The sequence below is a fragment of the Barbatula barbatula genome (genome assembly GCF_947034865.1).
Source record: "Barbatula barbatula genome assembly, chromosome: 1".
In the NCBI taxonomy this organism is placed as follows: Eukaryota; Metazoa; Chordata; class Actinopteri; order Cypriniformes; family Nemacheilidae; genus Barbatula; species Barbatula barbatula.
Genome location: NC_136766.1, coordinates 6,344,946 through 6,365,472, shown reverse-complemented (window position 1 = coordinate 6,365,472; position 20,527 = coordinate 6,344,946). Strand labels below are relative to the sequence as shown.

The 20,527-nt window shown below is 38.7% G+C and overlaps 1 protein-coding gene across 1 annotated transcript; it reads left to right on the top strand.

Moving 5' to 3' along the window:
• Nucleotides 1–22: 22 nt before the first annotated feature.
• dhx38 (DEAH (Asp-Glu-Ala-His) box polypeptide 38) lies at nt 23–15,783 on the top strand. The gene is made up of 27 exons (XM_079454780.1): nt 23–214; nt 510–857; nt 1,417–1,622; nt 1,709–1,843; nt 1,929–2,091; nt 2,193–2,311; nt 2,508–2,587; nt 2,849–3,004; nt 3,102–3,263; nt 3,548–3,655; nt 3,736–3,854; nt 3,960–4,097; nt 4,203–4,389; nt 5,950–6,135; nt 6,581–6,721; nt 6,804–6,914; nt 7,163–7,279; nt 7,362–7,469; nt 7,565–7,677; nt 7,772–7,980; nt 9,109–9,263; nt 9,435–9,590; nt 9,903–10,037; nt 10,145–10,270; nt 10,781–10,876; nt 11,677–11,798; nt 14,503–15,783. The coding sequence occupies exons 2-27, from the start codon at nt 541–543 to the stop codon at nt 14,582–14,584; spliced, it is 3,747 nt and encodes a 1,248-aa protein (XP_079310906.1). The 5' UTR covers nt 23–214; nt 510–540; the 3' UTR covers nt 14,585–15,783.
• The last annotated feature ends 4,744 nt before the right edge of the window (nt 15,784–20,527 follow it).

Genomic DNA, 20,527 nt, shown 5'->3' with positions numbered 1-20,527 from the left:
TGATGTGTTGAACCTTTTGCGCATGCGTACATGGCGTCACGGAGCTGCGCATGCTGGGATTGCAATGGCGCCTTCCTGTACACATTGTTGACGGTTGCCGCTCAGCTGTTTCCAGAGTATTATTGTCCTTTAAATATAGACCACGTAACTGTCTTACTTTGTAAGATAGTTCTATGTATTTAGGTTTCTGAATACCGAGGATAGCGCTATAAAGGTAAAACACTTTTAAACGAGTAACGTTAAATCATCGCTTGTCTCTAGTACTGTTTTGTGTTCTTCATTATATATACGAATTTCAAAATGTTTTACCAAAGAAACTACGGTTACTTTTCTCAAAACTGCGTTCGTCTCTTAAATGTGGGTGTTGAATATAAGTGATATTATGTCATACGACAGTGCTCGTTTATCGCTAAATGATGGCCATCTTACAACCCTTTACACTAGGAACTAATAAACAGTTTTTACGTATATATAGATTTTTACATTATTTTGTGTTTTCTGTTCTATAGCAGAATAGTTACAGCGGAATACGTTGCTGAGATGGAAGATGATGCGTCCCTGCATCGACTTGAAGGCAGTGACCCCAGCGTCCAGGTCGGGGGTCTCATTGAGAAGAAGAAGAGTGCTTCATCAGAACCACACGTGTTCAGAGCCCCAGCTCCTCGCACCTCACTCCTGGGTCTGGATCTACTGGCTGCCCAGAAACGCAAGGAGCGAGAGGGGAAGGACAGGCAGGATGATCAGCCCAAAAAATCTAAAGTGTCATCATACAAGGACTGGGAGGAGGGGAAAAGTGATTCTGGGTCCGATGACGAGAATCAGGAGGAAAGTGACAGCAGTAAAGGGAAGAAAGAAAGGTGAGTCCTTTTATTTTTTTATTAAATAACAATGACTTTTCCCAAGAAAACGTTAATCAGAATTAGAAAGGAGCTTAATGGGACTTGGCGACAGGAACTAAGTGCAGAAGAAAGTTTACACATGGTGCAAACAGGTTCTGATAGAAAAAACGAGAATTAAATAAAAGCACTTATGCACTATATACATAAAGTGAAAAAACAACATATAATTGTTTAAATGAGTGTACAGATGTGTTATTTACAGGTTTGACCAATCGTTAACCTAATTGAAATTCAGTCAAAATATAATATAAAATAAGTGGTGGTTGGTCTTAAAGAAGGGAGTTTTTAATTTGTTTTATTGTCTTAATAAATATAAAGTCGTTAAAATATATTATTAACTGTTATTAATAACCTGACGTTGTCATATTTGACTATTTATATAATACACTTTCCAATATTTTGAAATGACACACTTCAAGTGTATACTTTTTCATCCTTAGTTCTGTTTCATTCACTTGTTTTAAGTTCATCATATGAACACCAATACAAGCTTGCTCTTTGTAATGTGTCTTTGCAGGAAGTACCGTGTAACTGGTTCGGAAACACCCTCAAACCCAGGAGGGGTTAGTGAGGAGTTCCGACAGAAAACTCAGCAGAGGGAGAAAGACAGGCGTGAACATGGGGTCTATGCATCTTCCAAAGAGGACAAGAGCAGAGACAGAGACCGGCATCGAGACAGAGATCAAGATCGCCACAATGACCGAGATAAGAGAAAAGACAGCGGTAAGTGAGGGGCTCACCTGTGAAATCCTATCGGTGTTTCCCTGAATTCCATTCTCTGATATTCTTCTTTTATGTGGTTTGCCCAGATGAGCGTGAAAGCAGTCGCAGTCGAGGGGCCAGCAGCAGTCGCTCTGAGCGATCCCAGAGAGAATTCGGGTCAGAGCGCCTCAGCCGCGGTGGGCGGCGAGATGAGCCCGAATCACCTCGTAACAGACCCAAAGGTCAGACACGCTTCCAGATTTGCTCAAGAATAGTCTATGAACACTCAGATCATCTGTAGCATTTAACATGTTTTCACACACACAGACTTGCCCACTCCATCACGCTCCAGCTGGGATGAAGATGATAGTGGATATAACAGCTCACGCCACTCCCACTGGGAGAGCCCATCTCCCTCCCCATCCAACAAAGAGTACGACCGTTCTGAGCGCAGCCATCGCTCTGGCCGTGACAGCGAGAGGAGGGACAAGTATGAATCACATCTGAATCTAACGTCTTGTTGATTTATTGTGTTCCTTATGATGGCCGCTGCTGGTCCATGGTCCAAACATTGTTGTTTTTGTTGTTTAGGTCAGTTAGAGGTCAATATCCAGCAGATACCCCTTTACCAACTCCCTCATACAAGTACAACGAGTGGGCCAATGACAGGAAACATCTAGGCTCCACCCCTCGCCTGTCTCGAGGGAAAGGTAAGTTGTAACATGTGGGATGTTTTGTGAATGATGGTTGATTTTTTGATTTGGGATTTTTAAAGGGCACTTGTTTGTAGACATTTTGTCTAAATGCTTTATTTTAAGCATATATATTATATAGATTTTATAGAAAATCTTATGATTTATGTGCAGTGGTTATAGAGTTGCATTTAAATTGACTTTTATTTTATAGGAGATAAAAGAGAGGACGGAGACAATGGCATCTCATTTGATAATGAGGAAGAAAAGGAACAGTGGGAGGAAGATCAAAAAGTGAGTGCTCAAAAACATATCATCTTTTAAGTTGATCTTAAATAAAAAGGTATTCTATTAACTGTTTTCTATACATTTATTGGTTAGTTCCAAAAAGTAATTTTCCTATTAAAACATTTTAAGACTAAACTGTTTTGCTTGGCTGACATCACCATGAAGGCCATCCGGGCCATTATATAGTGTTAACCTTCAGATATCTATTCCCACATAAAGCAGTGCTTTGGGGAGTACACACTGTGTAATTGTGTCATGTCCAAATAGCAAGCGGATCGAGACTGGTACATGATGGATGAGGGTTACGACGAGTTCCACAACCCTCTGACGTCCAGCTCAGAAGAGTATGTGAAGAAGAGGGAGCAGATCCTACAGAAGCAGACCCAGAAACGCATCTCGGCACAGAAACGGCAGATTAATGAGGTACAGCTGCACTTCTACAGAATTTGAAGGGTGGATGCCAAAATTGGCATTGCTTTTGTGAATGTTGAAGTACTTATGTACTTGTATCTTTCTCCAGGATAATGAACGCTGGGAGACCAACCGCATGCTCACCAGTGGAGTAGTGCAGCGTTTGGAGGTGGACGAGGACTTTGAGGAGGACAATGCTGCCAAAGTCCATCTTCTCGTCCATAACCTTGTGCCGCCCTTCCTGGATGGGAGGATCGTGTTCACTAAGCAGGTAAAGACCATCGTGCTTGCACCTTATGCGATTTTTCAGTCTTTGCCACAGTTGTTATATTACTGACGGGATTTTTGCACATTTTCCTTTGCGTTATATCATTTTGTATTTCTGAAAAATTATTTAAATACATATTTTTTACATTTCATTTTGTTTCGCCATCAACTGATAAGAGCCATTCAAATACAAAACAATTCAATTAAATGCTGTTTTTAAGCATAAATCTCCTGTCTTTGCCAAACTCGCGCGTCTTGCCCTTAATGATTTCGCTGTTGGTTCTGTAGCCTGAACCAGTAATTCCGGTGAAAGACGCAACGTCAGACATGGCCATCATCTCCCGGAAGGGCAGCCAGCTTGTCCGCCGTCACAGAGAGCAGAAAGAGAGGAAAAAGGTACATACACATTTTCAAAAACACTTGTAATGAGAATCCGCTCCCAGTATAGATGAACATATAATTGTCGTGTTTGACAGGCTCAACATAAACATTGGGAGTTGGCCGGCACTAAACTGGGTGACATCATGGGCATCCAGAAAACAGAGGACAATGCAGAGGGCAAACCTGTAGGAGAAGATGGAGCTGTGGATTACAAGTAACTAATTTTCTCGTAGCAAATTTATTACTAACTGAACCTTATTATATAGTGTTATCAGACTTTGGGTTTGGTTTGCTCACCTTTTGTTTTAATAACATGCAGAGCTGAGCAGAAGTTTGCCGATCACATGAAGGAGAAGAATGAAGCCAGCAGTGAGTTCGCTAAAAAGAAAACTCTGTTAGAGCAGAGACAGTATCTGCCCATCTTCGCCGTTCGCCAGCAGCTGCTCAACATCATCAGGTTCTGAACACAAACCTGTACTTGTTTGAAGTGCTTTCACTCTTTGAGTCGAGTCACTAGTTGCTTGGTGCTGATGCTTTGTTTTCGATGATCTTTCTATGGCAGAGATAACAATATTGTGGTCGTGGTGGGTGAGACGGGCAGCGGAAAGACCACTCAACTGACGCAGTATCTTCACGAGGATGGTTACACCAGTTACGGTATGGTGGGCTGCACACAGCCACGTAGAGTGGCAGCCATGAGCGTGGCCAAAAGAGTCAGCGAGGAAATAAACAGCAACCTGGGAGAGGAGGTGGGTGGGCCGACATCTCATGTAGTTAAACAGTGTACACATTTTATTTATACACTGGACTTGAAGGAACGGTTCACCCAAAAATGAAAACTCCTTCTTCATTTACACAACCACAATTTGTTCCAAATCTGTATCGATTTATTTGTTCTGATGAATACAGAGGAAGATATTTGGAAGAATGCTTGTAACCAAACAGTGCTTGGCCACCATTGACTATCATAGTAGAAAAATTGCTTCATACATTTCTTGGTTCTGTTGAACACAAAAGAATATATTTTGAATAATCAAGGAAAGCAAAGCGTTCTGGGGCACTTTTGACTACCATTGTCATTTTTCCTACTATGGTAGTCAATGGTGGCCGAGAACTGTTCTATTTTTGGGTGAACTGTCCCTTTAATCCTGTATAGGTTTATATACTATAGGTTTCAATGCAACAACATAAACAAACGTTACTGTGCATGCACAATTTTTTGACGTAAACATGTCTGCAAAGAGTCCATGTAGAGTATTTCTGAAGACAAGCAAATAAATAGCAAGTACTGCATAGTAGCTTGGAAGTTAAAAGTATGTCTTGCCAGTATTATTTTAAGTTACAATTAGAAGAACTGTTCCTTGGCTAAACTTAAATGCGACAAAGTTACACAACCCATTCAACAAATCTGTTATTTAATAAAATTAATATTCAATACAATTCAACAAATTATTTATTCAATACAATATGTATACAATAAAATATGAATATAAATTAATAATATGAAATAAATCGAATATAAACGGTCATATTAGCCACAGACCGACAAACACCGGCACCTGGTGGGCAGTCGTGGTATTACACAGGGTGCGTTAAAGTTTGTTTAAATGTTTAAATATTCAGTTAAACAAGTTATGCATTTTAAACTCTACTTGTAAACTGATTACGTAGCTTTTGTGACACATTTTGATGTCATATGTAAACAGTCGTGTGGATTTAAAATATGTTTGTGAAAAAGAAATGTTTACATCATTTTACCTGCTCCAGAGTATTCTTTGCAAATTGACAAACCCTTTTTATCCATATTCTGCTCATGTTTTTTTACCAAAGTAAAAGTATGGGGGTATTGTCCCTGTGAAGGTTGGAAAGCTCTACCGTATTTTTAAGAGATTCTGCCCCCTAGTGGGTTTTGGTAAAAAAATAAAAAAGACTAAATGTGGTAGACAAGCATGTTGTTCTGCCCTGATGGTCTTCACTGGCCTGAAAATGATTAGGAATAGTTGTTTTTTATGTGATTTATTGTGTAATTAATAATGTTCAATTCAGTTGAAACTTTTTTGTGTTTTATTACTTTTCTGTTCTTTATCAAATAATTCGTTTTTTATACATTAGTAGTGTATAAAAAGCTGAACTAATAACATTAATAGTTTCATATAATATTAGTATTTTATATTTGCTAATTTTATATTAATATTTAAAATGTACTTTTTTCTGTAAATCTTGCTTTTTAAATAAAAGTCTCAAGTCGATTTGACCATGGTGTCGGGGGTTTAAGAAGCACTTCGCTTACTGTTTAATTTGTATACCAGGTTGGTTATGCTATCCGATTTGAAGACTGTACATCAGAGAAGACTGTAATAAAATACATGACGGATGGTATTCTACTGAGGGAATCTCTGCGGGAATCAGACCTGGATCACTACAGCGCTGTTATCATGGACGAGGCCCACGAGCGTTCCCTCAACACAGACGTGCTGTTTGGTTTACTCCGAGAGGTGAGCTCTGATGTTCCCGTCAAGTGTTACCAATAAAATGAGTTCATTTTTGTTCACTAGTCAGTAGACGGATTTCACTCCTCTGCCATGTTGAAATCAAAAACGAAGAAAACCGGAAGGACAGATAGACTTTCTGTGACATGAAATAAAAAATCAACGTTAGATTGCAAATGCAGTTTAAACATTCACTAATGTGTGATGGTACGGCTTTAGATGTCAAGTTAAACATCTCTTATAACATGCATCCTATTATATTGTTTAAATAACTCCAGGTTGGTTGCTGTCTATCTTTCTTTCCGGTGTTCTTCCTACATCTGCCTCGCTTTCAAATTCAACATGGCAGCAGAGAGAAATCAGTCTATACCGAGTTTAGGAGTAGTGTTTGCCTTTTTTACCAATCACTCATATTTGACCTTTTTGCTTCAATTCTTTTTACTTTATTTAGGTGGTGTCTAGACGCTCCGACTTGAAGCTCATTGTCACGTCGGCCACCATGGACTCAGACAAATTTGCGTCCTTCTTCGGAAACGTTCCTATTTTCCACATTCCCGGCAGGACGTTCCCAGTGGATATCTTGTTCAGTAAGGTGAGGTGTTAAACGCGTCTTTAGTTCAGGTTTAATGTGCTTTCTGAGACGTGTGCTGAAGATGTGTGTTGGTGTTCTTCAGACTCCTCAGGAGGACTATGTGGAGGCAGCCGTGAAGCAAGCCCTGCAGATTCATCTCAGCGGGATGTCGGGCGATATACTCATCTTCATGCCTGGTCAGGAGGACATTGAGGTGAGGAGGGTTTCCCCCCAGTGTTAATAAATTGGATTTCATCAATCGAAGAATACCGTTTTTTTAATGGAAAAGTAGAGCAATATTGATACGCGTTGACCTCTAGTACTGACAACCCCGTTTTAAATCTGAGCTGCAACATTTCCTCATCACATTCCTCTTTTTCTTTTTCCTTATTTCATGTCATTTTATTGTAATGTGATGTTCGGAGGCATTATAAAATAAGTGTGATATCCGTGGTCCTGTAGGTGACGTCAGATCAGATTGTGGAGCGATTGGAGGATCTCGACAATGCTCCGACTCTCGCTGTGCTGCCTATTTACTCCCAGCTGCCCTCAGACCTGCAGGCCAAGATCTTCCAGAAGGTAAATGCTTGTGGACATTAAAACATCTCCTAAAGTCGTATATTTAAAGATGCGCAGGGTTCATTTTTGTCTGTACTTACAGGCTCCAGATGGAGTGAGGAAATGCATAGTTGCTACAAACATTGCCGAGACATCTTTGACGGTGGACGGCATCATGTTTGTGGTAGATTCGGGTTACTGCAAAATGAAGGTAAAACCACATTGTGTACCATAGATAAGCTGCTATACCGTGTAAGGAACGTACAAAAGACTTCTCATGCTAATCGAAGTATTTCCTGTGTGTAGGTGTTCAATCCACGCATCGGCATGGATGCCCTGCAGGTGTACCCCATCAGTCAGGCCAATGCAAACCAGCGGTCAGGAAGAGCTGGAAGGACAGGGCCAGGACAGTGTTACAGGTAAGGGAACGTTAAGATCATAAGAGCTGTGAATAATGCTGCACAATGCTGCCACCTTCAGGTATTTCTGTGATACTTATGATTTTACATTTAGGTTATACACGCAGAGCGCTTACAAGAACGAGATGCTCACCACCACTATTCCAGAAATCCAGAGAACTAACTTGGCCAACGTCGTGCTGCTGCTGAAGTCTCTAGGAGTGCAAGACCTTCTGCTCTTCCACTTCATGGACCCTCCACCTGAAGACAACATGCTGAACTCCATGTACCAGCTGTGGATCCTGGGGGCGCTTGATAATACAGGTGAGACTGTCCATCTGCAGTGAACGTCCTGACTGTTAAAGATTTCCTTTTTTTATTGTGTAAATGTCATTGTGGCAAGCTCTGAGAACCTGAAATCTGTCCGCGGGTTTACTTTGACTAGCCTGAATTTGAGTGGTTCAGATATATAAACTTTTAGTTAAAACCACTAGAGGCCATTCCACACTTTTATTAAATCAGCGTTTCTTGATGTATTGTGGTCATTCCAGTCCAGTGTACAAAATCAAAAGTCAGGAGTGACACAAAGTCATCCAACATCAATGTGAAAGACTGACAGCATGACAAGACACATGAAAAATGTATTAAAAATCAAGGTTGTCATAATAAATATTTTTGAGATTTCCTAAATGTACAAATATTACTGTTGTATTACTTGAAAAGTGAACATGAACTTGTTTTCTTTGCAGTATTTGAGGTCTGAAAAAAGAGAGAGCATCTTTTCTGTTAATCCATTTTTTATTTTTATAATCCATTAAAATTTGCATTTTATTGCAAATAAATGCAATAGAATCAATATTTTTATATGAAATGTGTTAGAAGTTCACAGAATCAAACAAAAAAACGACATTTTTACCTTTACCTATAAATGGTTCATTTAAAATCAGAAAAGCAGATTTTGAAACGGTTTCTTTTTCTCCGCGGCTGTATAATGATGTGAAACACGAAACTATTTTAAAGGTAACTTGGATTAGTGTAGATTTAAATGATAATGAATTCCTGCAGTAAAGTATTAAAGGTCTTAACTTAGTTCTTACCTGAAGTTGCAACTAAAGTAAGATACTCCACGGCGGGACCAGAAAAGGATTTTGTTCTTATTCTCTCTGGGTTTTTAGGATTAGACTGTGTGGAGCACTTTTTCGTCAAGCTCTCGTTCATGTTAACAGCAGATTATTTCTGATAAAGGTCTACCTGCTCTGCTTCTTTCCCCACTCTCTCTCCCCCTCTCTCTAATCTTCTTAGTCTGACAAATAATCGGTGAATTCTGAGCTGTGTAAATGCTAGATCTGAATCTTTAAGCAGAATCATTTTCCCACCATCAGCATTTTTGGAATGAGGTGCTTCATGCATCATTCGACTTGTATTTGAGATTGCTGTCTTCTCTCATCTCAGGTGCCCTGACACCCACCGGACGGCTCATGGTGGAGTTTCCTCTGGATCCGGCACTGTCTAAGATGCTCATTGTGTCATGTGACATGGCCTGCAGTGCTGACATCCTCATCATCGTGTCCATGTTGTCTGTACCATCCATATTCTACAGACCAAAGGTAACTAAATGTTAAATTTGTTAACTTTGAACTTGAATTATACTTTGCTTGTATCATTCTACATGTATATTTAAATAAAACATTTTAAAGCATGTGGTGAATTTCTGCATATATCTTGTATAGCTGTGCATGTTTATGGCTGCTGTATTAAATCTTCTGTGACTTGTCTAGGGTCGCGAGGAGGAAAGTGACCAGGTGAGAGAGAAGTTCTCTGTGCCTGAGAGCGATCACTTGACCTACCTTAATGTTTACCTGCAGTGGAAGAACAACAATTACTCCAGCATCTGGTGTAATGATCACTTCATTCACACCAAAGCAATGCGTAAGGTACGCTAGTCTGACCCGTGCAGGTTCCCATCTTCACTTTTGATCATTTACATATTCATTTCATTTATAATGTTCAACTTTTGGACCACAAGTTGTTGCCTCTCTTAAAAAGGAAATTTTGCCTTTTTCATCCGTACTTTTAAGACTTTCGTGTTTGTAATTACCAACAGCACATACACATCTGCTGTGAGTTTTCTATCATGCACGTGTATAGAAAAACACCTGCTTAATCCTAATTTAGTGATTCTTCAAGTAAGTGTGTGTTGTTTTTTATGAGAGGTTATGTTAACTGTCTGTATGAATGCATCAAAGGTGCGTGAGGTCCGAGCTCAGCTCAAAGACATCATGGTGCAGCAGAAAATGAATCTGATCTCCTCCGGCTCAGACTGGGATGTGATCAGGAAATGCATCTGTGCTGCGTACTTCCACCAAGCTGCTAAATTAAAGGTAAAGTAAACAGATGAACTTTCAAGTCAATTTTCCATTTATGTATGTGTAAAACACACAAGGCAGTGTGTAAAGAGGTTTTCTAACCCATGTTTGCATCTGTTTAGGGAATAGGGGAGTATGTGAACGTGAGAACCGGTATGCCGTGCCATCTACACCCCACAAGTGCTCTCTTCGGGATGGGTTACACCCCAGATTACATCATCTACCATGAGCTGGTCATGACCACTAAGGTACTCGCCCTACTTCGTATATTAAATTCTTGAACGTAAATGGACTTGAATTAGTATGAGAGACGGTTAGTTCACTTGCTTTGACACACTTGGCATAAAATAAACAAAACGCTAACAATGCCACTTGTAAATAACAATAAGAAACGATTGAATTGTAGGCCTGGGCAGAAAAGCTAAAATATTTTCATGCCGTTGTGGCCAAATAGATTCAAAATGTTTACATTTGTCAGTGTTACTTGAAATAGTGATGCACAGTTTAAAGTTATATCAACTCAATTTAGTCATTTAGCAGACGCATCATGTTTTGACCTGATTCACTGAATCATTAGCAAGGTATTGATGGGAGCCATTGCTTATACCTATGTAGTATGTTTACAGCCGTATCTTAAAGAAACTTAATATTAACATATTTACATAGCATGCCAATGTAAGCATCAAAATGACATATCATTTCTTATAAACATTACAGTGAATGTTGATGGTTTTGGCTTGTGTGTGTTTGTGTTTCAGGAATACATGCAGTGTGTGACAGCAGTGGACGGCGAGTGGCTGGCTGAACTCGGGCCCATGTTTTACAGCGTCAAACAAGCAGGGAAGACCAGACAGGTCAATGACACGCTATTGAATTATTACACCAAACATCTCATACAATTCTAGGGATCGATTTTTTTTTTCATTTCAAGTACGGGACAGGTTTGAAAAACGAGTACTGGTTTAATTGTGGACGGGGCGTGTCCCGCATGGTGACAATGAAACGATTTTCATTACAACACTGATACGAATATGTATGTTGAGTGAATAATTAAATAGACACGGTTAGATTATTAAGAATTCACTATCTGTGTTTTTGAAAATACAGTAAACATTTTAAAGAAATATCAGTGTGAGTTGAAGCATCATTTCTGACCTGTCGCCTTTTTGTCCGTCGGTGTCTGACGGTAAAGTTTCTTATGCTCGTCTGACTTGTATGTCTTACAGTAGCCTAGTGGTCTCACTTGAAATTTGCGTCCAAATATACTGGTGTGGCGCTGTAGACAGTGTGTAAGATGATAACAAATCAAACTTGTAGTAGACTTATATGTTTTGTATGCATGTAGGCGATGCACATTTTGCACTTGACTGTATTTTCGTCAAGTTTATCAAAGTGAAGCCCGGCATCGCTGTGTGCTTTCAATATGCCCTTCTGTGCAACGGACTGCAAACTCACAACGCAACCAATCAAATCTCTGGGTACCACTCGAAATGCCAGCATAACCAATCAGAATGAAATATCTACAATTATTATATTTAAAAATTGTACTTATAGACCCAAACGATCATCGTTTTCATGAGTATTCGAATACTGATGCCCATCCACATACGATTCTCTTTTTTTGTTCTTGCTCACGTTTCGGTCCGTCTTTCAGGAGAACCGACGCAGAGCCAAGGAGGAGATCACCAACATGGAGGAGGAGATGTCCCTGGCGCAAAAGCAGATCAGAGCTCGCAAAGAGGAGCAGGAGAGGAAGAGCAACTTCGGCAGCACCAGGTACCATAAAGTCCTTTTTCTCACTTTTCCGAAACAGCTCTCGTACAAAATCTAAATCGTCCTATTTGATAGGAAGCGGACATGCTGAAATACTAATGTCCCAATTTTTGTGCACGCTATTATCCCCCGCCCCTCCGTACCCTGCCTCCGTCTTTCTCATCTTATTCCTCACCTGCCGTCGTCTTGTCTTCTGCGCGATGAGCTTTTCTCACCTCTCATTTCCACAGGAGAGAAAAAGAAATAATATTGACCCCGGGCTGATCCCCATTACTGTAGCAATTTAAATTGTGCTGGCACAGAGAGGCAGACGCTAATTTTCACACAAATCCCAGAAATTAATTTTACACACACCTGTCAGCTCCACAAAAGCAGTAAAATAACACTTTATTAATTAATCAGAACTGTTATATCTGCATGGAAGCCTTCGGCAGACTGTCTGCATGATGGACGTCCTGACAATAATCACTTTAAATGTGGGGATTACATTATTTTGCATGATAGTGGATGTGGATAATTAAGGTGCCGGATCTCTCTCGGGTTCTGATGCCGCCTTATGGTTTTAAATAAGCCGGCAGAATGATGCTGTCTGATCTTTTGATGAGATCAGAGCTCATCTGACCTGACCTGAATTGTGCAGCCGGCACAGGACACAGAGGACCGTGCTGTGTGCTCCATAGAGAAGAACTCGTTTTTATTGTTTCGCTAAAGTTAAAGGGATAATTTAGCTCAATATGTCGATTCTTTCATCATTTACTCAACATCCTTCCATCTCAGGTCTATGACTTACTTTCTTCAGTTGAACAGAAATAAATCATTTTATATTAAGATTTGTTTTTTGTGTTATATGTGACTAGTTGTCATGTGTTTAATATACAATTTCTTTTTGTAATTCTTCAAAAACACACTTGTGTTAGATGTACATTGAACAGCAGATAAAGGACATACTGAGGGACACGTTCATTGAGTTTGTGCTGGAGGGTCATGGCCTGATGGATGTGAGGAGAAGAGCGCAGTGCAGCGCTGTAATTAAACATGATAGATCGCCCTTGTCAACCGCATCACATCTGTGTGCCGCAGGTCCACCAGAAACAAACTCTCCTTTTCTCCACTCGAACCTCCTTACCGCTGTTCATTCTTCTCATGTGGCTTTACAGCAAATCTTTGATTTCTGTCACTGCATGGAACATTACAGTTACATCATATAGAACCTCTGGTGTATCGGTTTAAATTTTATGGCCCATCTTCCACGACTCGCCCCCAAACTCATGCCATTGGTTAATCCAGATGTTTTGCTGTTTGAACAGAGAAATGTTGTGAATCAGCTGGTGTGTAGTCTCTTCTTTGTTAATAATTGGATATATGTGGAAGAATTGTTCTACACCTGGGATTGGTTACTTGAGCGGACAATTGATGCATCAGGAGTTTGTCCAGGTTGTATAAAGAATATGTACATTTACATTTATGCATTTAGCAGACACTTTTATCCAAAGCTACTTAATAAGAGAGTATTTAAAGAGGAGGTAACACACGCAATATCTGCAAATCTCATATTAATCTTTAGTACCTAAACGGTAGTATTGCACGCGTCGTATCTTCCAAATTTCCGGATAAACATGAGCTGCTGGAGGCAGACAGGGGCGACGCAACTTCAGCACGAGCACACAACACATCATCGCATTAATCCCTTCGTGTTTTTTACTTTATGCACGTACACCCCGATTGCCAACAAAACACAGACGTATGACTTGGTTTTACTTACCGTGTGAGGTTCATTTCCAGTATTTTTCAGCACTGGGACCGCACCATCTTAACGGTTTAAAACGATCTCCAAATCCAGCGTTATATACACCGTTTATGTAGCATTCATCACAGAAATGCAGTGGGCAAACAAACACAGCTCAACTTCCGTCAACCCAGTGAAGCGATGTTGATGGGCGTGCTCTTTCTCACGCTGGCTGGTTGACGTGTGGATGTGCTCTTTCCAGACTTAAAAGAACTTTCCAAAACAAGTTGGAGTGCTGGAGTAGTGTATCGAGTACAAAAATACTACGTCATACGTCAAACTCGTTTTTTAACAAGTTGACCATGTTAAGCAAGCACGTTTAACTGTGTAAAGAAGTCAGAATGCATGAAATGGCATCTTACCCCATATTTAAGAATAAAAGAGTTCATTTGCAGAAACAGAACTCCGTTTTTAAACATTTTCAAGTGTCATGTTTTTGTATTGTACATTCTAAATTATATCAATCAAACTACATTTGCCAAAATGTGTAGAACATAGAATATTAGATATGACAATATAATGCAAAATCCCTTTGTGCAGGTCTTATTATGACAGAGATATTTATTTGTCACTATTATGAACGAAAAAAACAATAACGAAATAATTCAGATGTCATAAGAGTAAAAATATAGATATTTTATATAAAAGCTATTTAAACTGCGCATTATTTTATAAGTATTGTTTGGTTTTGATTTAAGAACAATTGTGATGTTCCTCATATTTAACATCTATTTAAAATAAAAGCATATGCTAAATTACAAAATCGTAACTATTTATAGGCCATAATGCATATGCTAAATGTCTTTCATTATCTCACCACTGGCAGGTGTGGCAAAATGGTTTGTACTTCATGCTGATATTTGTTAAGACAGAACTTTTGACATGTCTTCTGAAATAACAATCTCTTTTCTTTCCAAACAGATCAATAAAGATCTGCACCCCAGGACGGAGAGAGGACGCACCCATGACACCAAAACGAACACCTTCACGATTTGGCTTGTAATGCTTGCTAATGATTTCTTGAATCATGTAAAAATGTCATCATGTTCATCATGATGTGACTTGTAGATTATTTTATTTTAATGTGTTCGTCACTGCGCGGGTCACATGCAGTTGACTGTGTTGGCCAGCAGTAGGAGCAATTGTATAAGGAGAAAATCATCAGATGGAAGTGTTGCTTGTTCTTTTTTGGATAGTGTATATCAGTACTGCACTTGAATTGATTGGTCTTGCATTGATTTTAAGTCAAGCGCAAACACATTTTTCAAAATACACAAAGAATTCACTGACTTTTTTAAATCCTGCATTATTTTTGTTAGAATAAAACATCTAGGCTTTTTTAAGTGTGTTTGTGATCAGGAACAGTAGCATTTGTTCATGGACTGCTGTAATATTCACTTTATTGTGGAATTATAATTTACGTTCCGTCATGTTTTGACTTGTGAAATGTAGCCGTTGTATCATTCTTTTAGAGAACACAGAGAGCGTCCATGAATATGAACTTCCTGTACTTTGATAGGTTAATTCCCCGCAGATGTACCACGTCTTTGTTATTCTGACAAAAACATTGCTAGAATATTTCATCATTCGGTTGAAATCAACACTGACCAGGAGTAATATCCTGCATCTCCTTTGATGCAATTGGGCTGCAAGTCATTGAGCATATCTACCGTGTACAGAAAGAGATGACATGCTTAGACTGCTGTGAAGTGAGAAAAAAACGAATCAACTGCTTCTTACTGAGGGTCATTTCTGTAAATCCTGTTTGTAGCTTTGATGTGTGAAAAGCTTTCATCTGGCCTTATTTTCAGTGTGTACAGTATAGCTGTATATTGTGTTTGTATGGCTTTTATTGTCTTAGATAAAGTTTTTGGAGAGGGGTGAAAATGGGAAAGTTCATATTTTTTAAATGTAAAAATGTTCAGCGTGTCTGATTTGTGTTCATTGTAGATTTGTTTTTGTTCAATAATAAACATCTATATTAATGTTTTTGGCATACAAAGCTATACATCTAACATTTCTCACTGTGACCAATGAATAACAAAAAAAATTAAATTCTTTAACCTGGAAACATGTTTTGTAAGCATACCGTTTTGAAGAATTTACAAAACTTCCATTTAATGTTTGCTGATACCGAAACAGCAGATTATTCAGGATGCTTGCTTGGGTTTTATTTATAATAAAACATTTTACTATGGCTGTAAACACTATTGTCAAAAATTTCTAGAGAAAATCATGACCATCGTTGTGTCGATAAAAAAACTCAGATGTTACTTTGATGCAGAACAAATCATCCTTATGATCCATCTACTCTGAATCCGCTCAGTTTAGTATGTAAGATCAATAAAATGACACCAAAATTATTATGCAATAGAATACCGTGCATAAAACGGACATCACTAAAAGTGGCTCTGACAAATTACACCTGTGGCTCCATTAGTAACAGCACTGACATTAACTTCTGTTCACAGAATCCACATCATTACTGGAAGGTCATGCACCAAACAACTAATGGTAAGGGTTTTGTAGACGTCTTTTGGTATCTCTAAGATCAAGTTTGCTCTCTTTGCTTCTGGAGAGTTTAGCATGTGGTACCTAAATGGCCAACCAATGTTGGACGTTATAATCAATTTATTGTTTAAAGGGATAGTTCACGTCCCCAAAAAAGAAAATTCTGTTCATGAATGACTCTAGTTATTTCAAATCTTGTAAATATTTCTTTCTTTGGTTGAACATTTCTGGGACATCATTGACTACCATAGTAGAAAAAATTTAAATTATAGTCTTATGGTGCCTCCAAACTTTTTGTTGAACCAACTTTGGTAGTCAATGGTGGCCATGAACTGTTTGGTTACAAGCATTCTTCCAAATAACTTTGTGTTCATCAGATTTATACAGATTTGGAGCAACTCCAGGGTGAACAGTTATTTGCAATACGGAATTTTAAAATTGACTTGATGCTCAACGTAGACAGTGTTGTGATATAAAGCAATGTTACAACTGGAAAATGTTGTTAGACTTGGACTCTATCTTAAAGGGACAGTCCACCATAAAATTTAAATTCCGTCATCATTTCCTCACCCTCAAGTTGTACCAAATCTGTATAAATGTCTTTGTTCTGATGGACACAGAGAAAGATATTTGGAAGAATTATTGTAACCAAAGAGTCCTTGGACACCATTGACTACCGTAGGAACAATGACAATGGAAGTTAAAAGTGCCCCAGAACTATTTGCTTGCCTACATTCTTCTAAATATCTTCTTTTTTGTTCAACAGAACAAAGAAATATATAAAGCTATTTTTCCTACTGTGGTAGTCACCGGTGGTCAAGAACTGTTTGGTTAGAATGTGTTTCTCTTTGTCAAAGCCACAATATGGAAGAATATTTTTGTGAAATATCCAAAAATCACTTGCACAGTGTGATATATGTCATGCAGTTGTGTACTTACATTATCCTCAATGTTCCCAAGAATGTGCAAATCCAGAGAAATTCCTGTATAAAATAATGGCCTGTCCCTATTTGTCGCATATCAGTGACTTAATATCCAGTGATCCGCAATACTGTCAGTTTCTGGTTGTAGAAACTGCGGCAACACGCAAATGTAGAGGTTGTTATACAGCATCTGTATAACCACTGTTATACATGTACATATACATATTTGGACTTGAGGTTGTGTAAATGAAGACAGAATTTTCATTATTAGGTGAACTGTTCCTTTAAATCCGATCCCACCTCCAAAACCTGTGACTCAACATGGACGTAAAGTGTTGACCTGAAATGTGACAGTAGTTGGATGCATTATATTTGAACTTGAAAAGCAGTGTCAACTTCGTTGGTTGAAGCGTTCCAAGCATTGTTTGACTCCATCTCAAAGACGTGTAAACATATCACCATTAGTCCTGATCACATGATCGCAAAGACGCAAACATCCCACAATTGAATTATTCAATACAGCCAGGGGACATTTAACCAGCTGTCCATCAAACAGACAGGTGAGCTAATACTTTTTGATTATAATGATTGATGATCTGCTAGAAGCCAAACATAATTTTGTCACACACTGTGTTTGTTTTCTTCATTTCGCAAGGCATTATCATAAACATGAGGCCACAAGGGTACATAAAGGTCACATCCTACATGATGTTGAAGTCAGTCGGTCAAGCTCTTTATTGTACCAGACAATGAGTTACGAGAACATTTTCTGCACTCCACAAGGTGAGCATTACGTTTTAAGGGACAGTTTTTCATCATTTATTCACCTTCGTGTCATTCCAAACCTGTATGACTTTCTTTTGTGGAGCACACAAAGAAGATATTTTGAGAAATGTCCATACAGTGGAATTCAATGTAGTCCAATCTTCTTTGGTTACCAACATTCTTCAAAATATCTTCTTTTGTGTTCAGCAGATAAAAACATTCTTCAAAACAGTGGAACATTCTTCCTAACGTGGTCCGGTCAACCACATCTCTCACAACCTTCAAAAAACTACTTAAAACACATCTCTTCTGTGAATACTTGACAGACAAATGAAGGAAAAAAACGTACACTAACCCTCTTGTCTCAACAGGTAGTGGTTTAGCTTTTGTTGAAACTAGTAACTTTGTATTTGCACCTATTGGCACTATTGCTCTTTTATGACATATCGCTTATTGCTCCCCGAACTCTTTGTAAGTCGCTTTGGATAAAAGCATCTGCTAAATGACTAAATGTAAATGTAAAAAGAAAGTCATACAGGTTTGACATGAGGGCGAGTAAACAGTTTTTAAAGTGAAAACATTTCTGTCATAATTTACTCACCCTCTTGTCAACCTTTATGACTTTCTTCGGCAGAACACAAAAGAAAATATTTCGATAAACATGTTAACTGGATAAGATTGGCACACGTTCAGTTTGTATTACTATTCGAACTCAAAACGATTGCAAGTGAATGGGGGCCAGTTAACAACATTCTTAAATTTGTTTTATTTTGTGTTTTTAAAGAAAGAAAGTCATACAGGCTTGAAACAACAAGAGGCTAAGTAAATGATGACAGAATTAAAATCTTTGGGGGAACTATCCCTAAATATTTAATATATAACAAAATATATGTTTATATATATATATATATGGATGGTGAAACTATATATATATATATATAGCCCCAAAAATACAACACAACGAATAACAAACATGAAGTTGCATTGCGTACGGGATGAGATGTCAAAGGCAGTCTAGAACATTATGATTTTGTAAAATGCAAGATATCTCGAGGCAGATCCTGCGGGAGTGCTAGTATTATGAGGATAATGTTGTGTTTTCTTGTGTATGGTAAATGTTAAAATGAATGTGCACATGGGCTTCAGTACAGTATACGGTTGTTTTGGGTGTGTCTTCCCCCTCATCGGGGTCTTTGGAATGAACCCCCTCAGTCACTTTAATGAGGCAAATCTCTGATATTGGCTGACATTTTAAAATCATCTTTCTGAATGGCAGTGGAAGCAGTCATCTTTACAAGAGATTACTGCTGAAGGCCTTGGCAATGAGGATGGGAATTATAATGGCCCTGGTGTCACTGTGACCGGGAGCCAGTGGCTTAGTAAAGTCTCACCTCGCTGATGCGCTCCGCAGCGTCCCAATATGCCTTGGCTCTGACGGATCTGAACATTTTACAGTTGGCTTTAGAACAGATGACATCTGATGCGCTCTGAGATTTGGGGTGAACGCAGAAGCGGCGATCGTGTCATGTATTTGTCAGTGCCAACAAAGAGAAAAGCAATAAAGGGTGATTCTTCATTGCATCTTTCAATGGGGACTAACAGGGCGTACTGCCACCAAATGCCTCAAATCCAAAAGGACAAATCTGAATTAACTTCATATTCACGTTAAAGAGATCACTTCACTTCATTCACCCTCATGTCATTTCAAACCTGTATGACTTTCTTCTGCAGAACGCAAAAGAAGATATTTTGAAGAATGTCTCATGAATGTCCATTGACAAAAATATAACAGGTGAAGGTGTTTGCAACAATAGATACATGTTTGCTTTTGAAATGTGTTTGTGATATTTTGAATGATGTGCTTCATTTTGCAAGATGTGGAGGCATTTTGTCAAAGTTTTGAAAATGTGTGTAAGCAGTTGAAAAGAAATGGTATTAGTGACGTATGGCCCTGCTCATCTGCATTGTTCAGTTATTTTGTTGTATGTCCTCCTTTGTCTCATCACTTTAATAAACAAAAATCATAACTGAATCACAGCGATAGTCCATTTGCAATATCGCATTTCCGTATAATATAACACATTATAGTATCACAGTGGATGTATACTAACATGTCATACTTGGCAACTTCGCTGTAATGATCTACAGAGAGTTTATCTCATTGAAATAACCGCTGCTGATTTGTTACACGTATAAAGTTTCATTACATTTTAAACACAGATGAGCAAGAAAATCAGTTGTGTTAACATCAACTGTGCTGCACAAATGCACATGACCCAAGTATTATCTATGCTATAGCGTTCACAATTGGTCCTGTATAATCACACACTTGTTCTGCATGTGATTCTGGCTGTAGAGTCAGTGTGTGGGAAGTCTGTTAAAACCCAAACGTAGGGTATTGATGACAGTTATTGGCATCCTTTAGTTTCTACAGACACCTTGAGTGTCTCTCATTGACTGTTGAGCTAGATAGAATGTTGCCTATTGATTTTGCCCGAGCAGAAAGAGGTGTCCTGCTCATCCCGAATGGAGAGAATTAAGCCTCTTCTGCTGCTTATCACTTAAGACGGTTGGGGTCCCACATGAACGCGCGATGAATGACAACACTAGAAAACCAGATCTCGTAATGCCTTACTGCATTCTCTGCAACTCAAGTAGAAACACAAACAAGAGGAGAAATGTCAAGTTTGTTTGAAATGAAAAGTTCAGATTTGTTTCTTGGATTGATGAAACGTTTGATTTATGTT